Raw genomic sequence first — 20,943 nt, forward strand, 5'->3', positions numbered from 1 at the left:
CTGCTATATTAGGAAAAGTAATATGGCAGAATACACAAAGTAGATTCCATAAGGGTAGAGTCTGGAGTATGTCTTAATAACCTAATAAGATGACGGCAGCTAGACTAGTGTCAATGAAGATGGAAAAGTAGAAAATAAAAAGATAAATTAAGAAATCATCAAGATATAAGGAAATTAAATATATGGATGGGTCATAGTTAACCTGGAAATTTCATTATTTGGAAAAGTAAGAAACTATTATTAGCAGCAAAATAACAAGAAAATTTAAAAGTGGGAACAAATTTGTGTGGTAAACAAGTTAATTGTAAACATAAATGGTAATATAATAGGGACAAATTAAATTGCAATACTAGAAGCTCAGTAAAGTATCAGATCAGTAAACTTAGGATTCATCAAGAAGAAGATGAGTCTAAAGTAATGGGAACAGATGAACTCCCCCACTCTCAAACAAATTAAGATTGGCAAGCAGGTGGACAAGAAATAAAACCCTTGAAATATGGCCAGTATTAGTGGTATGAGGGAGGAAAAAGAAATTGCATAAGAAAGGGTGCAGAGAAAGAGTGGTCAAAAAACCAGAAGTACCATAATAATGTAGTGGAGCAGAAATCAAGGGAAGAGAGAATTTCAAGAAAATAGTGTTTAGCATTGACAATGTCCATAGAGATTTTCAGAATGAGCACTAAAGCAATGATGCTAGATTTAGTTGGAAAAATTCAATTCAGTTCTATAAATATTTAATGACATCTATAACCGAGGATGTTGTGCTAGGCATTGTGGTTAGTACAAAAAATGAGCAAAGACAAACTACTTGCCCCTAAGGACAAGGTGAAAGAGAAGTATAAAACCAGCTAAAATAAAAGGCAGAACAATTTCAGTTCTGTAACATAAGTATTCGTGAAATTATATAGAGTTTTAGAAGAGGGAAAGAGCACATTTAAATCAGGAGATCAGGTAATGTTTCATGGACAAGATGTGTTTGGAGTTGTCTTTGAAAGCTAGAGAAGGTTTTGGCAAGTAGATGATATTCTAGGAGAGAATTGTGTGAACAAATTTTGGGATGATGCACTTTTGGGGAATGATCTACTTGGGCTGGGGTCTGCATAGTAGGATATAAGATAAGAAAGAAAGGTTGGAAATGGCAGGCTGAGGAATCAATGTGATGCAGTGGGAAGAGCCCTGGATTGGAAATCCGAATATCTGTATTCAAATCCTAGAAGGATTTACTTGTGTGACCTGGAACAAATCACTCCACCATCCTAGACCTCAGTTTTCTCAAACTGTAAAATAAAAAAAGTTAGTCTAAGCTAGATCTCTTCCATCTCTAAAGCTATCATTCTGAGTTCCTGTTACTTTAATCAAAAGGAAATAGTGAAGGATCAAACTTTTTTTTTTTTTTGCAGGGCAATGAGGGTTAAGTGACTTACCCAGGGTCACACAGCTAGTAAGTGTGAAGTGTCTGAGGCCAGATTTGAACTCAGGTCCTCCTGAATCCAGGGCCGGTGCTCTATCCACTGCACCACCTAGCTGCCTCTGGTTCAAACATTTTTTTAAGCAGGGCACTGACTTGAAGAAAACTAGGTATTATAAGATTGTTGAGGGACAATTTCCTTAATGGAGATGGCCCTTTACCCAAATCCCAGGATACCCTAAGATAACAGGAAAGAGCCAGCACCTGGAGCAAGGAAGCAGATTGGTATATATTTCACTGTCTCATTGCTAGCCGGGGGTACCAATAAAAACTGAGGTTTAAGGTCAGAGATAGCAGGAAAGAGGAAAGACCCCAAAGTCCAAGCAGTTCCCCAGAACCAATAGCTTTCTCATGTTGATAAATGTTTTGCCCTCCAAGCAGAATAAGTTTGTCCTCAAATACTAAAAGGGGAGGAGGAAAATTAGGGGCATAAGAACTGACCAATAAGCTTTGATATGCTGGGCTCAGTTTAAAGTTGTTGTCTGTCTAATTTGGTGTCTTCTGCATTCCTACTTTGAAGCATTTCCCTTTGGTACTCTTCTTTCCTGGAAGTGATTAAATCAGCATAAAAGACAATATGTGTAGGTGGGTGAGTGAATGAAGAATATCAGGGAGATTAAAAAATGGTCAGTCAGCCAACTAGCATTGAGTAATGGTGTCTCTAAAGTTTCAATGCTGGATGTGTAGAAATGAAGCTGTAGTACTGACAGAAATCAGAGAGGAATCTAGTTGAATGTTGCAGATTATATGGTCAGTTTTGGTCATGTTGAATTTGAGGTGCTAGATAGACTTCTGACTGGAAGCATATAGTAAAAGATAACAGAAAATGTAGGACTGGAGATAACTAAGTCATAGGAACCCTTCCAAAAAGCTGTATTTCTCGTATGAAAGCCAGGTGGCAAGGAGGTAAAGAGTGACAGTGTAGTGGAACTAAAAGAAGCAGGTGTAGACCATTTGTTGAAAGATATTGGCAAGGAAAGGGAGAACAATGTTCCCTAGTATAGATTTTATTTTGGTGTTAACATAAATTTAATGTTGATAAGCATACTTATAGAGAGTCAGATTTATTTAACTCTATCAGTTCAAGTGGATACTCTCAGATGCTTAGCCAATAAGTCTGATTAAAATAACCAGAAACATTTTGTCTTTTAAAAAAATCACTTTTTAAAAATTTCAAACATTACTTGGTATAACAACTGTTATGTTTTAAATGAATTATACCAAATAACTCAAAATATTAAATAGCCCATTCTTGAATGCTTCTATTCCATGTTAGTAAGGTGTACATTTTAGTGACATTTTTATAATTGAAGTCAGGGACAGAACTCAATGTCAGTTTATATAAATTTTAAAAAGAAGGAGTGCTAGTTTTCCAACTTGGGTAATTTGTAGTACCTAAGGAACTTTAAATTTATTTTTTAAAAAACACCTTAATAGATGTAGTGCTTCTTCTTTGGTTATCTGCTTAAATTCCATTATGCATATTTTAAAACACCCATTTATATATTGCTTAATTCAAGAAATTTCAGGTGGTTTATTGAAAATTTGGCATTTTATGGGTCAAAGTTTATTGTTTTTACAATGCAAGAACATCTCACCCTCCTGGTCCTGTCTTTCTTAAAGTGTAAGTTATATGTTTTTGTGACTAAGATTTCTCCTACAGACCTTTTTTTAAGAAAAATATTTTGATAGTGTTTGCTTATCCAGTGCAGTACTTCACTCTTCCACTGGGATGTGTCCAAGATGGCCATTCTCCTGACTTGACAGTCTGGAGTAGTAGTGACTCTCACAAAAAGAATTCTCCTTCCTTCCATCCATGGTATAGAAAATATTCTCACTGAAATAAAATGGAGTGGTGGTCATCTATTTAAAGGCAATTAAGCCACAGTTTAGCATGAACAAATGAATTAGATTACACAAACGATCAAGCACTCAAAGAGCTGTTTTATGGCAATCTATAAGAAAATTTCTGTAGAAAATTATTATGTTCCTGGACACGTCATTTGATTCATCTTTTCTTCTTTTAAATGGTTTCTTGATCATATGTTGAATATTTAAAATAAAATGTCAGCAAATTAAAGCAGACTTGATGATGCAATGAGTAATATGTCAACACATAGCTTCATCATGGTGATTTTATATAGTAGTTCAAAATATCCAGCTTTCGTTGGGCAGTGAAAAGGTGAAAATATTCTAGGAGGTCCTCCTTTCTCTTCCTTTAAGGTCTAGTGTAATATTTTCAGTTCTGAAAGGGAAAAGATGAATGGAGGGAGGGAGGAGGAGGGGAAGAGAGAGGGGGGAAGAGGGGGAGAGAGAGAGAGAGAGAGAGAATTTTGTTTTATTAGAATCTTGTATTCATGTTAGTTATAAGATTCCCTGGCCAGTATAGCAATTGGTTTGGGTTGAGTGGCTTCATAATAAAGGTAATTATAGTTGTTTGTCTTTTTCAAAGGCCAAACTTCTTGATACTCTGAGAAGAGGTAAGAGAAATGGAAACCAGCATTCTTGCCTTTGAGATGCCATAGGAAGCTAGATATTCTACCCTCATGACTACCAAACATTCACTTTCCAGGCCTTTCTCCCTGAGTCTGCTACAAAATAAACAAACAAAACACACACACACACACACACACACACACACACACATTACTGGATTTAAGCAGCTGAGCTCCTGTAGAAATTCAGTAATGAGTTACTATGGATGATGTCATGTCCTTGCCTGAAAACAAGCTTTGTCTCTTGGATGAAAAACTAATTTCTTGGCCTGCTTTTGAAAGCTTTCTACAATCAGGTTTCAGCTTTCATTTCCAGCCTCGTTTTACATCCCTAGCACTCTGACCATCCACCTGTCATTCTTAAGAGAAAACCACCCCATAATTCTTTCTGTTCTGCAGTTCTTCACTGATATCCTTATTTCTCTTCTTTGTTTATATGTTCCGCTTTGCCTTGCCTTCTGTGTGGTGGTCACCTCTTCAGTTCTTGAGAGGCAGTGATGTTCTACTTCATGCATTACAAATTCTGAGAAAATTGAATGAATAGCCATTTATTAATCTCATCATGTCTGCCTGCCCTAGCTGTCCATTGTACCTGGAAAACTTTCTTTCCATGCTTCTAAATCCTTTTTATTCCTTAGAGGCTTTCCCTATCACATACAGCTGAAAGTGATCTTGTCTTGCTAAGATGTCTCAACTCAAATGAAGTTTTGGTGTTATCTATTTGTGATTTTAATGATATAGGTCACAAACCCATCATGCCTGCTCATCCTAGGTGACTGTTGTGTAGAAGGGAAAACTCTAGCCACAAAGAAACAGAATAAATTCATCAAGAATAGGTCTTACCAGACTAAACTTTCTTCCTCTCATAAAAATTATGTCTTTAATATTTCTTTCAGTAGCTCAGATAAAAGCATAGGTGGCATATTTACCAAATATACAAAAGTAACAAAGCTAGGAAGGATAGCCAACACATTGGATGGTAATCAGTATTCAAAATGATCCTGACAGTCTGGATCATTGAGCCACCTATCATAAAATTAAACTTGGGGTAGGGAACTCAGTCAGTAAACATTTATTAAGTGCCTAATAAGCAGTGGGGGTAAAAAAGAGTCAAAAAACAGTCCCTGTCTTCAAAGATCTCACAATCTAATAGGAGATAAAACAAGTGAACAAATACATACAAACAAGCTACAGATAGATAGAATAAATAGGGACCAATTAAGAGATAGAAGACACTAGAATGAAGAGGATTTGGGAAAGGCTTTCTATAGAGGATGGGATTTTAGTTGAAACTTAAAGGAAGCCGGGAAAGCAAGTAGGTGTAGATGAGGAAGTAGTGCATTCCAGGAATAAGGACAAGAGGAAATGTCCAGAATCAAGAAATGGAATGTCTTGTTCATGGAACAGAATCAAGGACAGTGTCACTAGATCAAAGAATACATGGAAGGAGAAGTATCATGTGAAAAGACTGGAAAGGCAGGAGGGAGCTAAGTTATGAAGGACTTTGGATATCAAAGGATTTTATATTTGATCCTAGAGGCTATAGGAAGCCACTGGATTGAGAGGGGATAAGGGCACGGAGGGTGGATATGGTCAGATTTGTGCTTTAAGAAAATCACTTTAGTGGTTGAATGGAAGATGTATTTAAGTGCGGAGAGACTTGGAGCAGGCAGACCCACCAATAGGCTATTGCAGTAGTCCAGGTATAAGATGATGAAGGCCTGTACTACAGTGGTGGCAATATTAGGGAAAAGAAAGGGAAAGAATAGCTTAGAAATGTTTCAAAGGTAAAATAAATAGGCCTTGGCAATAGACTGGTTATGGGGAGTGACATATAGTGAGGAGTCAACGATGAATCCTAGGTTGTGAGTCTGATGGACTGGGATGATTACCCTCTATGGTTAAAGATAAGGTGGGGTGGAAGGAGGGTTTGGGTGGGGGGAATGATGGGTTCTGTTTTGGACAGTGAATTTAAGGTGTCTACTGGACATTCAGCTTGAGCTATCTGAAAGGTAGCTGGTGATTCAAGTTGTGAACTAAAACTTGTCATTTCATTGATATAGGGAACATCTTTTTGCTTGAGGAAAATCCTTCTGCCAAAGCAGGGTAGCAGTTCTTCTGCAACTTGCAGTTTGAGTACTGCAAGAGGAGGAGCATTGAGCAATTAAATGACTTGCCCAGGGTCACACAACCAGTACGTGTCAAAGGCAAGGCTTGAACCCAGGTCTCCTTGATTACTAGGCTAAGTCTTTCTCCTCTTTTTGCATAAAAATGAATAGAGAAAAAGGTAAAGTCACAAACTTTGATTCAGAAGGCATCTTCACAAATATAAGATAGATGCCTAAATAACATTTGTCTGAAAAGCCTCTAGATTGTGTGTGTGTGTGTGTGTGTGTGTGTGAGTGAGACAATTGTGTGATATAGTGACTGAGAAAGCCAAAGCAATTAGGCTCAATGAATCCTAGTGTGTAGGAGGGGATGCCTTGGTCAGACCTTGTCTGCTCTTTTGTTCAGTTTTGGATGACACATTTCAGGAAAGAAATTAGTAAGCTTAGAGACTATGCACGTGATAATGAAGTGTCTCATCATCATGCCACATGAAGATCATTTGAAGGAAACTAGGTATATCTGACCTGAAGAAGACTTAAGGAAAATGGCATAGCTATCCTCAATTTTTTTTTAATTGTTAGTGCCTTTTCTTTCCTCACTCCCCAATCCCACTGAACCCTCCCTTGCAACCAAAATACAAAACAGACCAAAAAAAAAAAAATGAAAAACCCAGAAAACAAAACAAAAAGAGTGCCAAGACCTAACAATATAAAGAATACACTCTCCCCTTTGTCCCCTATGTGTCTACTTGAAAAGAGAAAGAAGAATGTTTCAGTTATCTATTCTCTGGGAACAAGATTAGTCTATAGTAACCCTGATTTTTATTTAGTGGATTTTGTTTGTTTACATTACTCTGTTCATTATGTAGACTTTTCTGGTTCTGATTACTCCATATTGCATCAATTCACATAGCTCTTCCCATGTTTATCTGAACTTTTTATATTTGTCATTTCTTATGACACAGTAATATCTTGTTTAATTAATATACCACAATTTTTCAGCCATTTCTCAATTGATAAGCATCTGCTTTATTTCTAATTTTTATTGCTGTAAATATTTTAGTATACATTTAGCTTTTCTTTCTGTCTTTAACTTATTCATCTTCAAATATCTGACTGTCATGAGGAAGAGAGATTTAACTTTTTCTGCATGACCCCAGAGAACAGAACTAGAATCAGTGCATAACAATGGTACATAGCCAAATTTAGGTTTAATATAAAGAAAAACTTCCTTACTGTTAGAGCTATCTAAAAGTAGAATAAGCAACCTTAGGAAACAGTAGGTTCCCCCTCGCAAAAAGTCTTTAAGCAAAGGCTAGATGACCACTTTGGGGGTATATGACAAAGGTGATTTTTTTTTCCATAAATTGTTGAGTAAATGCTTCTGAGGTCCTTTATGATTCTGAGATTATATTAAATGAGCTCAAACCACCTCAGAAAAATTTCCTCTTAGTCTGTGACAGACATTTTGTCACTAAACAGAGTTTGGCTTACAAATTAAAGCCATGTATCTTTTTTAAAATAAAAAAAGATTATTTGCATATAATTTTTATCTTTTTATTTCTTTTTGAGGAAGCAAGAACTATGGTTTCGTTGATATGAGAAATTCCTTTTGCATGGGACATCTCTCCAGTAATGCAAATGGGACATTCATCTAGATCTCAGAATGTAGAATTGCTTGCAGCTCTGAGAGATTAAGGATTTTACCTATGGTTACCTAGCATCTAGCTTCTTAAACTGTGGGTTTCAATCCCATATGGAGTGGTATAACTGAATGGGGGTTGTGGAAAAATTTGGCAAAAGTAGAAGGTTATTTATGCCTATTTTGTATACCTACATACCTGAGGTACCATACAAATTTCTCGGGAGAAAAGGGGTCACAATTGGAAAAAAGTTTAAGAAGCTCCGACCTAGCATTTTGATTCAGTAAACATTTATTAAGTGTCTGGTACATGCCTAGTAAGTGCCAGGTAATGTACAAATCACATTTAGAGATAGGGATTGAACTCAGATCATTTTGACTCAAGGCTAGCCCTCTATCTAGTCCTCCATGCTGCCTTTCTTTTTTATTTTTTTACACTATAACAAATATTGTCATGAAAAAACAATCATTTACAAGTATTAGCAAAGTGCATTAATTTTTTGTTTGTTTGTTTTTGTTTTTTTGGTGAGGCAATTGGGGTTAAGTGACTTGCCCAGGGACACACAGCTAGTAAGTGTCAAGTGTCTGAGGCCGGATTTGAATTTAGGTCCTCCTGACTTCAGGGCCAGTGCTCTATCCACTGTGCCACCTAGCTGCCCCGTGCATTAAATTCTAAATAAGACTAAGGGATTTTTTGTTTGTTTTGTTTTTTTGCGGGGCAATGAGGGTTAAGTGACTTGCCCAAGGTCACACCACTAGTAAGTGTTAAGTGTCTGAGGTCAGATTTGAACTCAGGTCCCCCTGAATCCAGGGCTGGTACTTTATCCACTGTGCCACCTAGCTACTCCAAGACTAAGTTTTCCCAGAAAAATTTTAGATATTTTTCTTTCCAGAGTCAGGTGCACATATGAAATTACATTTTCAAGTATTTACTATTCCTACTATTTTTGTTCTCATGATCCCATAATTAAAACTAGTTCTATAAGCACACAGGGAGAAAAATAAAAACCTAGGTTCGCATCCTAGCACTGACAAGTCACATATCTCCTGTCTAAATCAGTTTCTTCTTCTGTAAAATGGGGAGAATATTCCTCAGATTTTGTGTATTTCAAAGTTGTTTTGAGGAAAGCTTTGTAAGCTATATCAACCATTACTATTACTATTATTAGTTGTCTACATATCTTAGTTACTAGTTCCATTAATTTCATTATGGAACATGTTTGAATTAAACTGATACTGAAGCGTTAGCTGAGTATTTATTCTCCCAAGTGACCCCTGCCTCAATCAAGGGTAAAAACATGCAAAACTGTTGGTTCTTCCAAAGTCACTTAAGGTATCTCTTAATAGAGAAATGATAAACTGAAGGTATGGATTGAATCTTGCATTATTTGGGCATGGCCAATGCAGGAATTACTTTTATTTGACTATATTTGTTACAAGAGTTTTGTTTTTCTTTTTTTCTCCTCATGTGGGGTAGGGAGAGAAAGAAAGAGAAAGGAATTTTTTTAATTGAAAAAATAATAACACTTTAAAAGAAGTAGGAGAAGCAACATATGAAAGTAGGGACCTATGCCTGGTTGGAAGAAATGTGATTAACACTTTAGCCTCTCTTGCTCTGCTAGAGGAGTGGGAGTACAGGGAATAATTTATATGGGAAACTATAGGATTAGACTATCGGACTAAGCAAGCATCTCTATCTTCTACCCCAATTCAAAGTGAAGCCAGAGGTTCTAAACTCACCCTCTTCATTCATTTCCTGCTGAAATGTACTGAGAATTATAGGTCAGATTGCAGAAAGGAGACTAACACAAACTGAAGAGCTCAATGCTTCTCTTGTATTTAAAGCATTCTATCATTTTATTTGTCATATGCATTTAAATTTTAATTTATAATATTCGCTAGTAGCATGTGAGTACTTTTTTGGGGGTAGGCAGGTTGTTAAAATATAAAATCAAGGAAGATGTGGGGTTTTTATAGTTTTTGTTATCTATGTGTTGTCTGATTTTTTTCCCTAGTTCCTAGTTTCTTAAGCAAATTAGTCAAGCCACGCCATAGCAAAAGTAGATCTTTTTTTTTTTTTTCAGTGATCCTAAAGAAGCAAGGGGAAATATATTTTGGAGCAGGGTTCAGGAAAGCCTAGCTCAAGAAGCTCAAGTCTCTAGAAATCATGATCTTTAGAAGGGGTATATCTGGCACCTTTCATGAATACTTAACTCAGAAAGAACAACAAAAAAAAAGGTTTAAAATAAAAACTCAGCAAACCATGTCCTATCTTTAAATGTGTGGTTTTTTAAATAATTTCCCCACCAATACACTGCCAGAAACAGTAACTTCTGTTACCTCAATAAACCAATATGCCAGTTTATTTTAAATTTATCAGGATGTTAATAGTAAGGCATGAAAAAGAAAATCTCAGGTTTCTTTGTTCTTCTTTCAAATACTTGGTTTGGTAGGTTCTAATGAGGACAGAGATATGCTTTTTAAAAGAAAGCTTGTTCTTTAGACGTTATTAATGCATTTATACATTTATATAAAATATGTGTCCAATAAAAATACTTTAACACTATTATTGACAGAGATGACTACAATGGATTCTGAAAAAAGAAAATTTATACTCTTAAAATCTAAGTTCATAACTAGAATAAAAAGTTATTTGCTAACTAAAGTTAATATTTAATTTGTTAGGTACGTAAAGAATATGGGAAATGTCTCCGCACACATTGCTGTAGTGGCAAAAGTACAGAGAGTTCCATTGGCTCAGGGAAAACATCTGGTTCTCGAACTCCTGGACGTTATTCCACAGGCTCACAGGTAAATGATGTTTGTTAACTGACATGGAATATCTGTTGTCCACATGTTGTTTTGATTTACTACCCATTCTGCTTCAGTGATGGTCACCGTCCAAATGTTAAACTCATAAATTGTTGGGGGAAGAAAATTTTCTGCTCAAAATGCGATGAGATGATAGCAGGAATTAAGAAAGTTACAATTATAATATCACAGAATTGCATGATAGAGGATAGGCCTGTTTGAGGAACTCCAGACTCTGATGGTTTTATTTCATATTAACTTTATACCACTCAATGCAGAAGAATTAAACCTGATGTAAAAGGGTAAGCTCTACTGAGTTACCATTAATGATCTACTCACTAGTTTAGTGTTCAAGAAGACTCAAGAAATTTGCTGTTTCAGCTAAGATGTAAATAAAACCCTAAAAATATTACTACCAGCTATGACAAAGGTGTAAAACATTTTAAGAGAAGCAACTGCTTCTCTTTCAGAGGGTTTTAAAAAAAATTTAATGTCCTAAAATAATTTTCAAATAAAGTCATGATACAGAATTGTTAGTAATAAAGGTAATGCTTCTTCAGACTACAATTGGTGATGATATTTCTGAAAAGCAGCATATTCAAACATCAGATCCACTGATTTGTATATGATATGGATTTCTAAAGATATTTATCCACATACTTAATCCAGTCTTCACAATAATAGATAAGTCATTCCCTGATGGCCATGAATCAAGACCTGGGAGATGATATTTATTTATAACATTGAATAAGTTAGTTCTAAAAAATATCTTTTATCATTATGAAATTTAGCCTGTTGAGATATATTGGCGATCTCTCCCAACTTGAAGATCTTCATATACATGATAGGTGTGTCATTCTGTATCTTTATCCAAGTAATTGAAACATTGAATAGGACAGACCCAAACAATAAAACCTTGTGGCACCTTGATTGAGACCACCCTTTAGGTTCTTCAATTCTTCTTCTTTTGGTTCAGTCTTTTAGCCAGTTCTGCACTATCTAACTAAACTGTCAAGTAGCCTATATTTTGTGAAATAAATTCTCCAAACATTCACTAAGTGCCTGTTAGGCATAGACCACTCACTGTGTTGGGGATTGAGGTTGAATAGACAAAAAGGAAAGAGCCTGCACAGTGGATAAAGCACCAGCCCTGAATTCAGGAGGACCTAGATTCAAATTCGGCCTCAGACATTTGACACTTACTAGCTGTGTGACCCTGTGCAAGTCATTTAACCTTCTCAAGAAGTCTTTATTCTCCTGAAAAATATTGCATGTATACAGAGAAGTAAATTAAAAATTATGTAAGGAAGAGACACTATCAAATAAAGAATCAATGGAGGGGGCAGCTAGGTAGCACAGTGGATAAAGCACCGGCCCTGGATTCAGGAGTACCTGAGTTCAAATCCGGCCTCAGACACTTACTAGCTGTGTGGCCTTGGGCAAGTCACTTAACCCCCATTGCCCCGCAAAAAAAAAAAAGAATCAATGGAGACTTTGTAGAGAAGGAGGCACCTTAACTGAGCCTTGAAAGAAGATAAAGATTGGGGGATTCAGAAGGAAGGAGTACATTCCAAGCACAGTGTCTGGCCTCATGGATTGAGTGAAAGAATTTGTTAAATGACTGAAAATTTTAACTTCAAAATGACTTCACTTCATATGTGTCTGTCATATATATCCTCACAGGGAGATGGAATTTAAAATTTGTTAGCTGTATTGTCTGAGAAGTGTGTCATTCCTGGTTGAGGTGCCTGCCTCTATATCATAAAACCCAAAGAACTAATTTAAATAATCTCAAATATAATAAATAGCAAAAAAAAATGTGGGACAAAGAGATGAAAAAGGGGGTAAAAGTGAGTTTGAGGGAAAGACAGCAATTTTTTAAAATTCCATGACTATATAAGTTAAGAGAAACCAATCATGATTTCTTTTGTTAATAAAACTAATATTTGTCTTAAAATTAATTTTATCTGAGGATTTGATCTACCAAATTATGATCACACATATAATAAAAACTCATAGTCCTAATTTTCTAGAAATATGATTTCTAATATCTATTTTAGATATAAACCACCTATTCTTTTTTACACTTTTGAAGATATAACATAAAAGGGTATGCTCTTTTAAGATTACCCATAATGTGCCACTATCTATAATAGAACACTGATTCTTTTCATTTCAGATTTTATTGATGGTTTTTGTTTTGTTTTACATTATTGTCACTTCTTAATTCAAATCCTTTAAAAATATATTCTCTTATGGCAAAGAATTTCAATTAAGCAAAAGAATCTGGTATGTTGAGCATTTCTGACAACATCTTCCTCATTTCACTTAGTAGTCTACCCATTCTTTGTGAAGAGGAGGAGCAAATAGTTCTCACCATCATTCCTCTGGAGTTGAGACTATTCATTGCACTCATCTGAATTCTGCTACATTCTCCTGTTACTTTCCTTTGCATTATTTTGGTTATGGTGTATATCTTCTCTTGGTTCTCCACTTTAAGTTCAAACAAATGAGAGTCAGAATGGTGTAGTGGAATGATTGGTGGCATGGAAATTCCACCTCTGTCACTCCCTGTCTAATGTTAAGAAAATCATTTCTCCTCTCTGGAGCTCAGTGTCCCTGTCTACAAATGAGGGAGTTAGAATAGATGGTCTCTAAAGTCTCTTCTGGCTATAAATCTATGATCTTGTGATCCTATAAAATTTGGCTTTGAATTACCCTTATTCATCATTTCTCATGTTATGGGAGTATTGCATTATATTCATTTAGTACAATTTCTTTTAACCTTCCCCCAGTCAGTAAGAATCTACTCCACTATATTGATTATCCATGTCACTTTAATGCCTGTGGTTCAAACCTGGTCCACATTTGAACAAGTTCCTCTGTTTGTTGTTTGAGTGAAAAGAATGAATTTGTTTCATGATGACCACAGTCCATGTTCCAAAAACAATCATGACTACTCAACATTTACTCACAAAACAGAATTATTTTATTCAGTAAACCAAGAGAATAAGACTCCTCCCAAGACCATAAAATCATTTTTGATGACTTACATAGTGATCTAGGAGAATCCATTCATATTTTTTCTGGCTTTTAAGGGGTCCATTCAGTTGTATGTTAGCCATAAAGCTACTCTATTGAGAGAGAGGGCTAAATAAATGAATTGAATTAGACAATCTTTAAGATCCCTTCTATCGGAGGGGGGAGGGAGGGGAGGGAGGGAGAAAAATCTGAAATTGTAAAGCATGTATAAACAAAAGTTGAGAACTATCTTTACATGTAACGGAAAAAATAAAATATCTCATAAAAAAAAAAAAGATCCCTTCTATCTCTACAAGTCTATGATTCCTTAAGTATAGACCTATGCCATTATGAAATGAATTTATTTTTTCTTCATCTGAGCTCCAAAGGAAATGGAATAACTTTAGGAAACTACTTGTCTTAATCATCTAAATGAACCCCTAGTGAACTAAAAGAGATGATCTTCTTTAATTATCTCCCAGGCAATGACTTAGGTGACAGACAGAATAATGTCCCTAGAACTATTTCTTTTCCCCTTGTGTCTCATGTCAGGGACATTAAATGTAAAGAGATACCACCTAAATGAGAATCACCTTACAATACCATACCTCGATACCAAGATTTCAGCATATCAATCTCTAAATTTTCCCATACTCATTTGAATTGAAAATTAAATGTTGGTTATGAAATATTTAGAAGACTGTTCAGAGGCAAACACCTCTTTTATTTACAGGAAAGTTTCTAGGAAAAGATCAGAAATATAATCTTTTTGGTGACTTGTCCCAGGTCACAAAGCTAATAAATAACCGAGATAAGGTCTGAATTCAGGTCTTTCTTCCACCAATGCCAACACTATCTATTAGACCACCTGCTTCTAAATATATCCTTATACACATTAATATATAAATTAATTTGTGGAAAATTTTTATTTTCTTATAGGGAGTGGTTTTGTTTATCAGAAAATTACTTGTTTCACATAATGGCGAGAAAGCATCTCAGACTTTTTCATTTTAGCATGTACCTACAAGTGGCAATGACCATTTTTTACTTAAGGAACTCGGTCCTCAAATCAAACAACATTGTTAGAATGATTGGTTTAATTCAGGAGAGCAATTTGGAACTATGGCCCTTTGATCCAGCAATACCACTGCTAGGTTTATATCCCAAAGACATCCCCTAAAAGAGAAAAAAAAAAACTATTTGTACAAAATATTTATAGCAGCTCTTTTTGTGGTGGCTAAGAATTGGAAATTAAAGGAATGCCCGTCAATTGGGAAATGGCTAAATAAGCTGTGGTATATGATTGTGATGGAATATTATTGTGCTATAAGAAATGATAAGCAGTACAATTTCAGAAAGGCCTGGAAAGATTTGTGTGAACTGATATATAGTGAAGTGAGCAGAACCAGGAGAACATTGTGCACAGAGACAACAATATTGTTTGATGAAGAACTATGAATGCCTCAACTATTCTCAGCAATACAATGATTCAAAACAATCCCCCAAAACTAATGAAGCATGCTATCCACCTGCAAAGAAAGAACTGTTATCACTGAACACAAACTATTTTTCATTTCCTTTTATTCAAGTTTGCTTACATAAAATATCTAATATGGTAATGTTTTCCATAATTGCATATGTATAACCTATATCTGATTGCTTACTGCCTCAGGGAGGGGAGGGAGGGAAGGAGAGAGAATTTGAAACTCAAAATTTTAAATAAAAATGTTTATTTAAAAAAAAAGAAATATAATCTTTGATAGAACAGATCATTATTTTTAAAAAATAAACATTTGTGTCTAGAAAAGCTACTTCAAGTTTGTGGTAAATCCTTTCAAAGAAATATGACTTTTTTAATCCTTGTTTGTAAAATGAATTACATATGCAATTATGCTGCTCTCTATTTTTTCAACCCTTTTGAAAAGTATATAGTTCTTTCCCCAGTTCTCTATATTCCCCAGTCTCTCTCCACAACAAATATCACCAAAACTGGGATTTTACTCTAAATATTATCAAATCTTTTAAAAATGTTTGTCCTTCATTAAAAGATCAAAGCTAAGGAAAGTTTATTGCAGTACTTTCATCTTCTTTGTTGTTGTTATTCAGTAGTTTCAGACTCTTTGTGACCCCATTTGAGGTTTTCTTGACAAAATATTGGATAGGATTGCCATTTCCTTCTCCAGCTCATTTTACAGATGAGGAAACTGAGGCAAAGAGGCTTAAGTTACTTGCCCAGGGTCACACAGCTAGCAAGTATCTGAGATGATATTTAAACTCAGAAAGATGAGTCTTTCTGACTTCAGTCCCAGCACTCTATCCACTGTTCCTACTAGCTGCTTCCTTTCATCTTCGCAATTCCGCTAACCCTGTTCTCTCTCAAGTCACTAAAAGTTTCATGATCACAGAATTACCAGAACTAGAATAGGCCGTAGTGATATAGTCTAACAACTTCAGTTGAATAATAAGGACATGGAAGCCCAGAAAAGTTAAATTTGTCTGAGTTCACATAGCAGGGGGCCCTGAGATAAAATCCCAGTGAACCTTTTTCTCTATTTTTTCCCATATTGAGTTCAACTGCTTCACAGCTTCACTTATCACCTTTATGAAGATGACTCCCAAATCTCTTTCTCCATCATTTAACCTATGCTCCAGAACTCTAGTCCTACATTTCCAATGGTCTACTAAAAATTTCCATGTATGTCTTCTTTTTTGTTTTTTTGTTTGTTTTTGGCAGGGCAGTGAGCATGAAGTGACTTTCCCAGGGTCACACAGGTAGAAAGTGTCACATGTCTAAGGCCAGATTTGAGCTCAGGTCCTCCTGAATCCAGGGCCAGTGCTTTATCCACTGCACCACCTAGCTGCCCCTTCAATGTATATCTTCTTAAGATATACAGAAACAGAACTCAAGAGGTTTCCTTTAAAGCCTATCCCCTCTACCCTCTATGCCTATTCATCAGTTACAATGTTAGCTATTCACAAATTTCCTGTAGAATATTTAAGAATTAATTTTCTGCAGCTTTTAGTTTGAATGTGTATTTTTTAAAACTCAGTTTTTTGAAATTCACAGACTACATTTTAATATATCTTAAGTTTTCTAAACCATAGGCTTCTCTTTTTATGTTACTTAGTTTTGTGGTACCCATGAACTATACCTAGATTAATTTCTCTAATTGTCATAGACTAAGTCTAATGGAAAAGTTTCTATTTAGTTTCTCTTTTCCCCAGGTAATCTAATCTCAAAACCTAGAACTCATCTGCAATTCTTCCCTTTCCTTTAGCTTCTACAATCAACTAGTTATCAATTCTACCCTCAGAAGTAGCTATATCTCTGCTATTCATTACCACTACTAACATTTTTTAATCACTTCTCTGCTGTTATTATTATACCAGCCTCCTTATTGACCTTCCTTCCACCAGTCTCTTCCTTATGCAGCCTGTCTTTCACAATGTTGTCCATGTGAACTTCCTAATCCATTTTTCTAATCTTTTCATTCCCTTAATCAAAAACCTCTAGTGGTTCCCCATTATCTAAAATTCTTTATCCTGGTATTCAACAATCTTACTCTCTTTCATGTACTCTTTTTCTGGCCAAACTGAATGATTTAGCATTCCCTTTTTTCATCCTCCTTTCTTATCTATGCTAGAAACAGACTTTCTTCCCTAATTCATCTGTTGAAATAATTTCCTTCCTTTAAACCTCATTCAAATAATCTAATTCAGGTAACTCATTCTGCATAAAGTCTTCCTCAATCCCTGTAACTAGGGGGGAAAAAATCTCTCATCACTTCTGTGAATTTTTCACATTGAGCCTTGTATTATAATTATTTGTGTTTATTTCCAACCCTGCCTCCATGCCCCCTTTTATTAGAGTGTAATCTCATTCAAAGACCAGGTATCTTATCTCAGCTTTGTATCCTCAGGACATCTAGCACAGGGCCTTATACTAAGTAGGCACTTAATGTGTTTATCAAATTAAATTGATTATCTGTACTTTTCAAATTGTCTTTTCTTTCTTAAGAGAGGAAAATCAATCTTTTTTTATTATTATTTTTCTACTGTGTAGCTTCAGAAACTTCCCTTCCCCCCTCCCCGCCCCCCCTACAAACTTAAGCTATTCCATATCTGAGCTCCTCTTCTCCTGCCAAGGTATGATATAGCTTCTTGCACTTCATCACTTCTACTGACAGGAATACATTTTCATGATGTGAAGAAAGGGAACAGAAGGTTTGCTGATGTCCTTTGTGCCTGAGAAATACACCTGATTGTGTAGGACATCATAAGAATAGCACTGCAGGAGATGAATCATCTTTCTAGCATTCACTATGTATTATGATTATAAAAATATCAACACAGCAGTTCACAGCCCTCAAGAGAACACACACACACACACACACACACACACACACACACACACACACACACCCATCTGTGCCTTTTTGTAAGAGTTATACTTGCTAACCAGTGTAAATTTTGTGAATATTTTGTTTCTACCAGACTATGTTTTATTTTCCCGAAATCTCTCAAGTAGGAACATCTAGGGAAAAGTTCTTTCCCTTTTCTGTGGTTTCTTAAAAAAACCTCATAGATCTTTTAGTTCATTTTATAATTGAGGAAACTGAGGCCAAGGGTGGTTAAATGACTTTCACAAAATCAAATATGCAATAAGTGGCATAGGTAAAATTTGAACTTGGCTTCTGTGACTCTAAACACATTTTTTTATACTTCCCAACACTGTATCCCTAAGGCATTAAAAAGAATGATGAGAGGGGCAGCTAGGTGGCACAGTGGATAGAGCACCAGCCCTGGAGTCAGGAGGACCTGAGTTCAAATCTGACCTCAGACACTTAACACTTGCTATCTGTGTGACCCTGGGCAAGTCACTTTAACCCCAATTGCCTCACTAAAAAATTAATTAATTAATTAATTTAAAAAAGAATGATAAGAACTGAGAAGAGAAAGAAAGCAGAGCTCTTCAACTCCTATTTTGTTTCTATTTTCTTTGCCATGAAGCATTGTCTTTGAATTGTACAGGACAAGACATGGCCTTGATAGTCAAGAAAGATAAAGAGACCATGAGATTTATGATTGCTGGGTCATTTCAACAGTTTTTGAAAAATCATGGAGTTTGGTAGAAGTACCACAGGATTTTTTTAAAAAAGGTCAAATGTCTCCATTTTCAGAAAATAAGAGAGTAGAGAATGGAAAATACAACCCATGAAGCTTTGACTTAGTTTGCTGGCAAAATTCTATAAATTATTATTAAAGGTTTAGTTAGTGAATGCCTGAAAAGGAAGTCGTGATCATGAAGAGCGAACATAACTCCATCAAGAAGAGGTCATACCAGACTAATCTCATTTCCTTTTTTAATAGGAATAGACCAGAGGAATACTATACATATATTTTAACTAGATTTTACAAAACATTTGCCAAAGCCTATTGTACTATTCTTGTAAAAAAAATATGGAAGGACATGAGTTAAATGAGTCTGAGTAGGTATGTTTAGAACTGGGAAATTGCTCAGCACAAAGATTTATCATTAATAGTTTGATACCACACTGGAAGAAGGAGTCAAATTATTTGTCCCAGAGACTTGTGCTGTTGTCACTTCTATCAGTCACTTGGGTAAAGGATTAGATGATGTGATTGTCAAATTTGTGGATGCTACAAAATGGAGAGGGAGAGCGATCATAATAAATGACAGTCAAAAACAAACAAACAAAAAAAGATCCTGACAGGCTAGAATATTGGGCTAAATCTAAGATGAGATCTAAAGGGATAAAAATAATGTCAGATTCAAAATATCAACTATACATAAGCAAGATTGGGGAAGGGGTATGACTAGACAGGTATTTATATAAAAATCAGCTGAGGTTTTAATGGTGCATAAGGACAAAATGAGTTAACAACGAATTAACATTGTGATATTGCAGCCAAAAAATCTAATGAAATGTTAGGCTACATTTAAAAAGGCTTAGGTTCCAGGACTGGAGAGGTGACCATCTCATTATATCTGGCACTTGGCATATCCCAGCTGAAGTGTTAAGTTCTAGGCATCATATTTTGGGAAGAAAAATGATTAGCTTAAAAGCATTGAGAGAAGGGCAACCAGGATGGGGAAGGGCTTGAGTCCATCCCATTTGAGAACTGTGGAAGAAACTAGGTATAATTTCACCTGGAGAATGGAAAACTCAGGATGGAGCATGTCTGAGGTTTAAGAATTTGAAGGTTTATCCTGAAAAAAGAGGGATTACACTTGCTCTCATTTCTGAAGGACAGAAATGTAAGTAGTGATTTTAAGTTACAAAGAGGCAAACTTATACTTGATCAAAGGAAATATTTACTAATAATTAAAGCTACACATGTGCAATTAGCTACTATGGGAAATAATAAATTTCCATTCTATAGAACATGGATTCATGTAATCAGATCTATAAGATAGATATCTTAACCACCACCTAACCGAAGCCCTTTACTTTATAAAGAAACTGAGTCCCAGAAAAGTTGAGACCTAAGATCACTGCCCTCTGACTCCAAATGCAGTCCCATTTCCATTGTACCATTGTTCCTCAAATATCTTGAGGTCATTGCTAAATGGTCTCTTGTAGTGTCTTTTGTAGAGAGTATTCTTGTTCTTTTATGGTTTAGACCAAATGTTTTCTTAAGACTTATCCAACTTTATACTATCATGCAGAATCATAGGATAGCTATCACTAAAATAGGATGGAGGAGGAAATTGTTGTAGTTTAGGAGGTTGATGCATGAAATGGCATGGTGGTTATACCTTCATCAACATTAATAATTACGGCCACATTGATGATAATAATGGTGGCGGTGGTGATGGTGATGGTGGTAAGAGGGTAGAATAGAAATTAGATTGTGACCTAGATACTGGAATCTTTGAGGAACTTGAGAAAATGATGTATAGGTCAATGATGAACAGCAACATGGATAGAGAGAATGTGGTATAAACATATTGCTTGGATTTCAAAGGAGGGAAAGTCACTAATGTATATAGTAAAGAAATGATCGGAAAACAGCAGTAGGAATCAATGAGTATAGTTCATTAGCTGGTGAGTCTAAATAATGGAAGAAAAGGAATGGCCACCAATTTTCAGGCAAGAGCCAGCTTTCATTTAAAATGAAAAAATGAATTGAAAATTAGTTGAGGGAATGTTTTCCATGACTACTCATGTATAACTTATTTTGAATTGCCTGAGTTCTTGTGGGTGGGGAGTGATAAGGGAGGGAGGAAGAGAAGTTGTAACACAAAGTTTAAAAAAATTCATGTCAAAATTTGTTTTTACATATATTTTGGAAAATAAAATTCTATTAAAAAAAAAGAAAATTAGTCGAAAAATTTAAGGATGTAGAAGAGTGGTGGAAATAGAACAGTTATTT

General features: G+C 35.5%; 1 protein-coding gene across 16 annotated transcripts in view; it reads left to right on the forward strand.

The window, feature by feature from the left end:
• The window catches only part of ADGRL3 (adhesion G protein-coupled receptor L3), a 971,834-nt gene that overhangs the window by 914,545 nt on the left and 36,346 nt on the right, over window positions 1-20,943 (forward strand). For all 16 annotated transcript variants that reach the window (XM_043972867.1, XM_043972872.1, XM_043972873.1 and 13 more), the window contains one exon: window positions 10,399-10,524. In XM_043972867.1, the coding sequence (XP_043828802.1) occupies window positions 10,399-10,524 (126 nt within the window). The remainder of the gene's footprint in view (window positions 1-10,398; window positions 10,525-20,943) is intronic.

The sequence above is a fragment of the Dromiciops gliroides genome, chromosome 6 (assembly GCF_019393635.1).
Source record: "Dromiciops gliroides isolate mDroGli1 chromosome 6, mDroGli1.pri, whole genome shotgun sequence".
Lineage (NCBI taxonomy): Eukaryota > Metazoa > Chordata > Mammalia > Microbiotheria > Microbiotheriidae > Dromiciops > Dromiciops gliroides.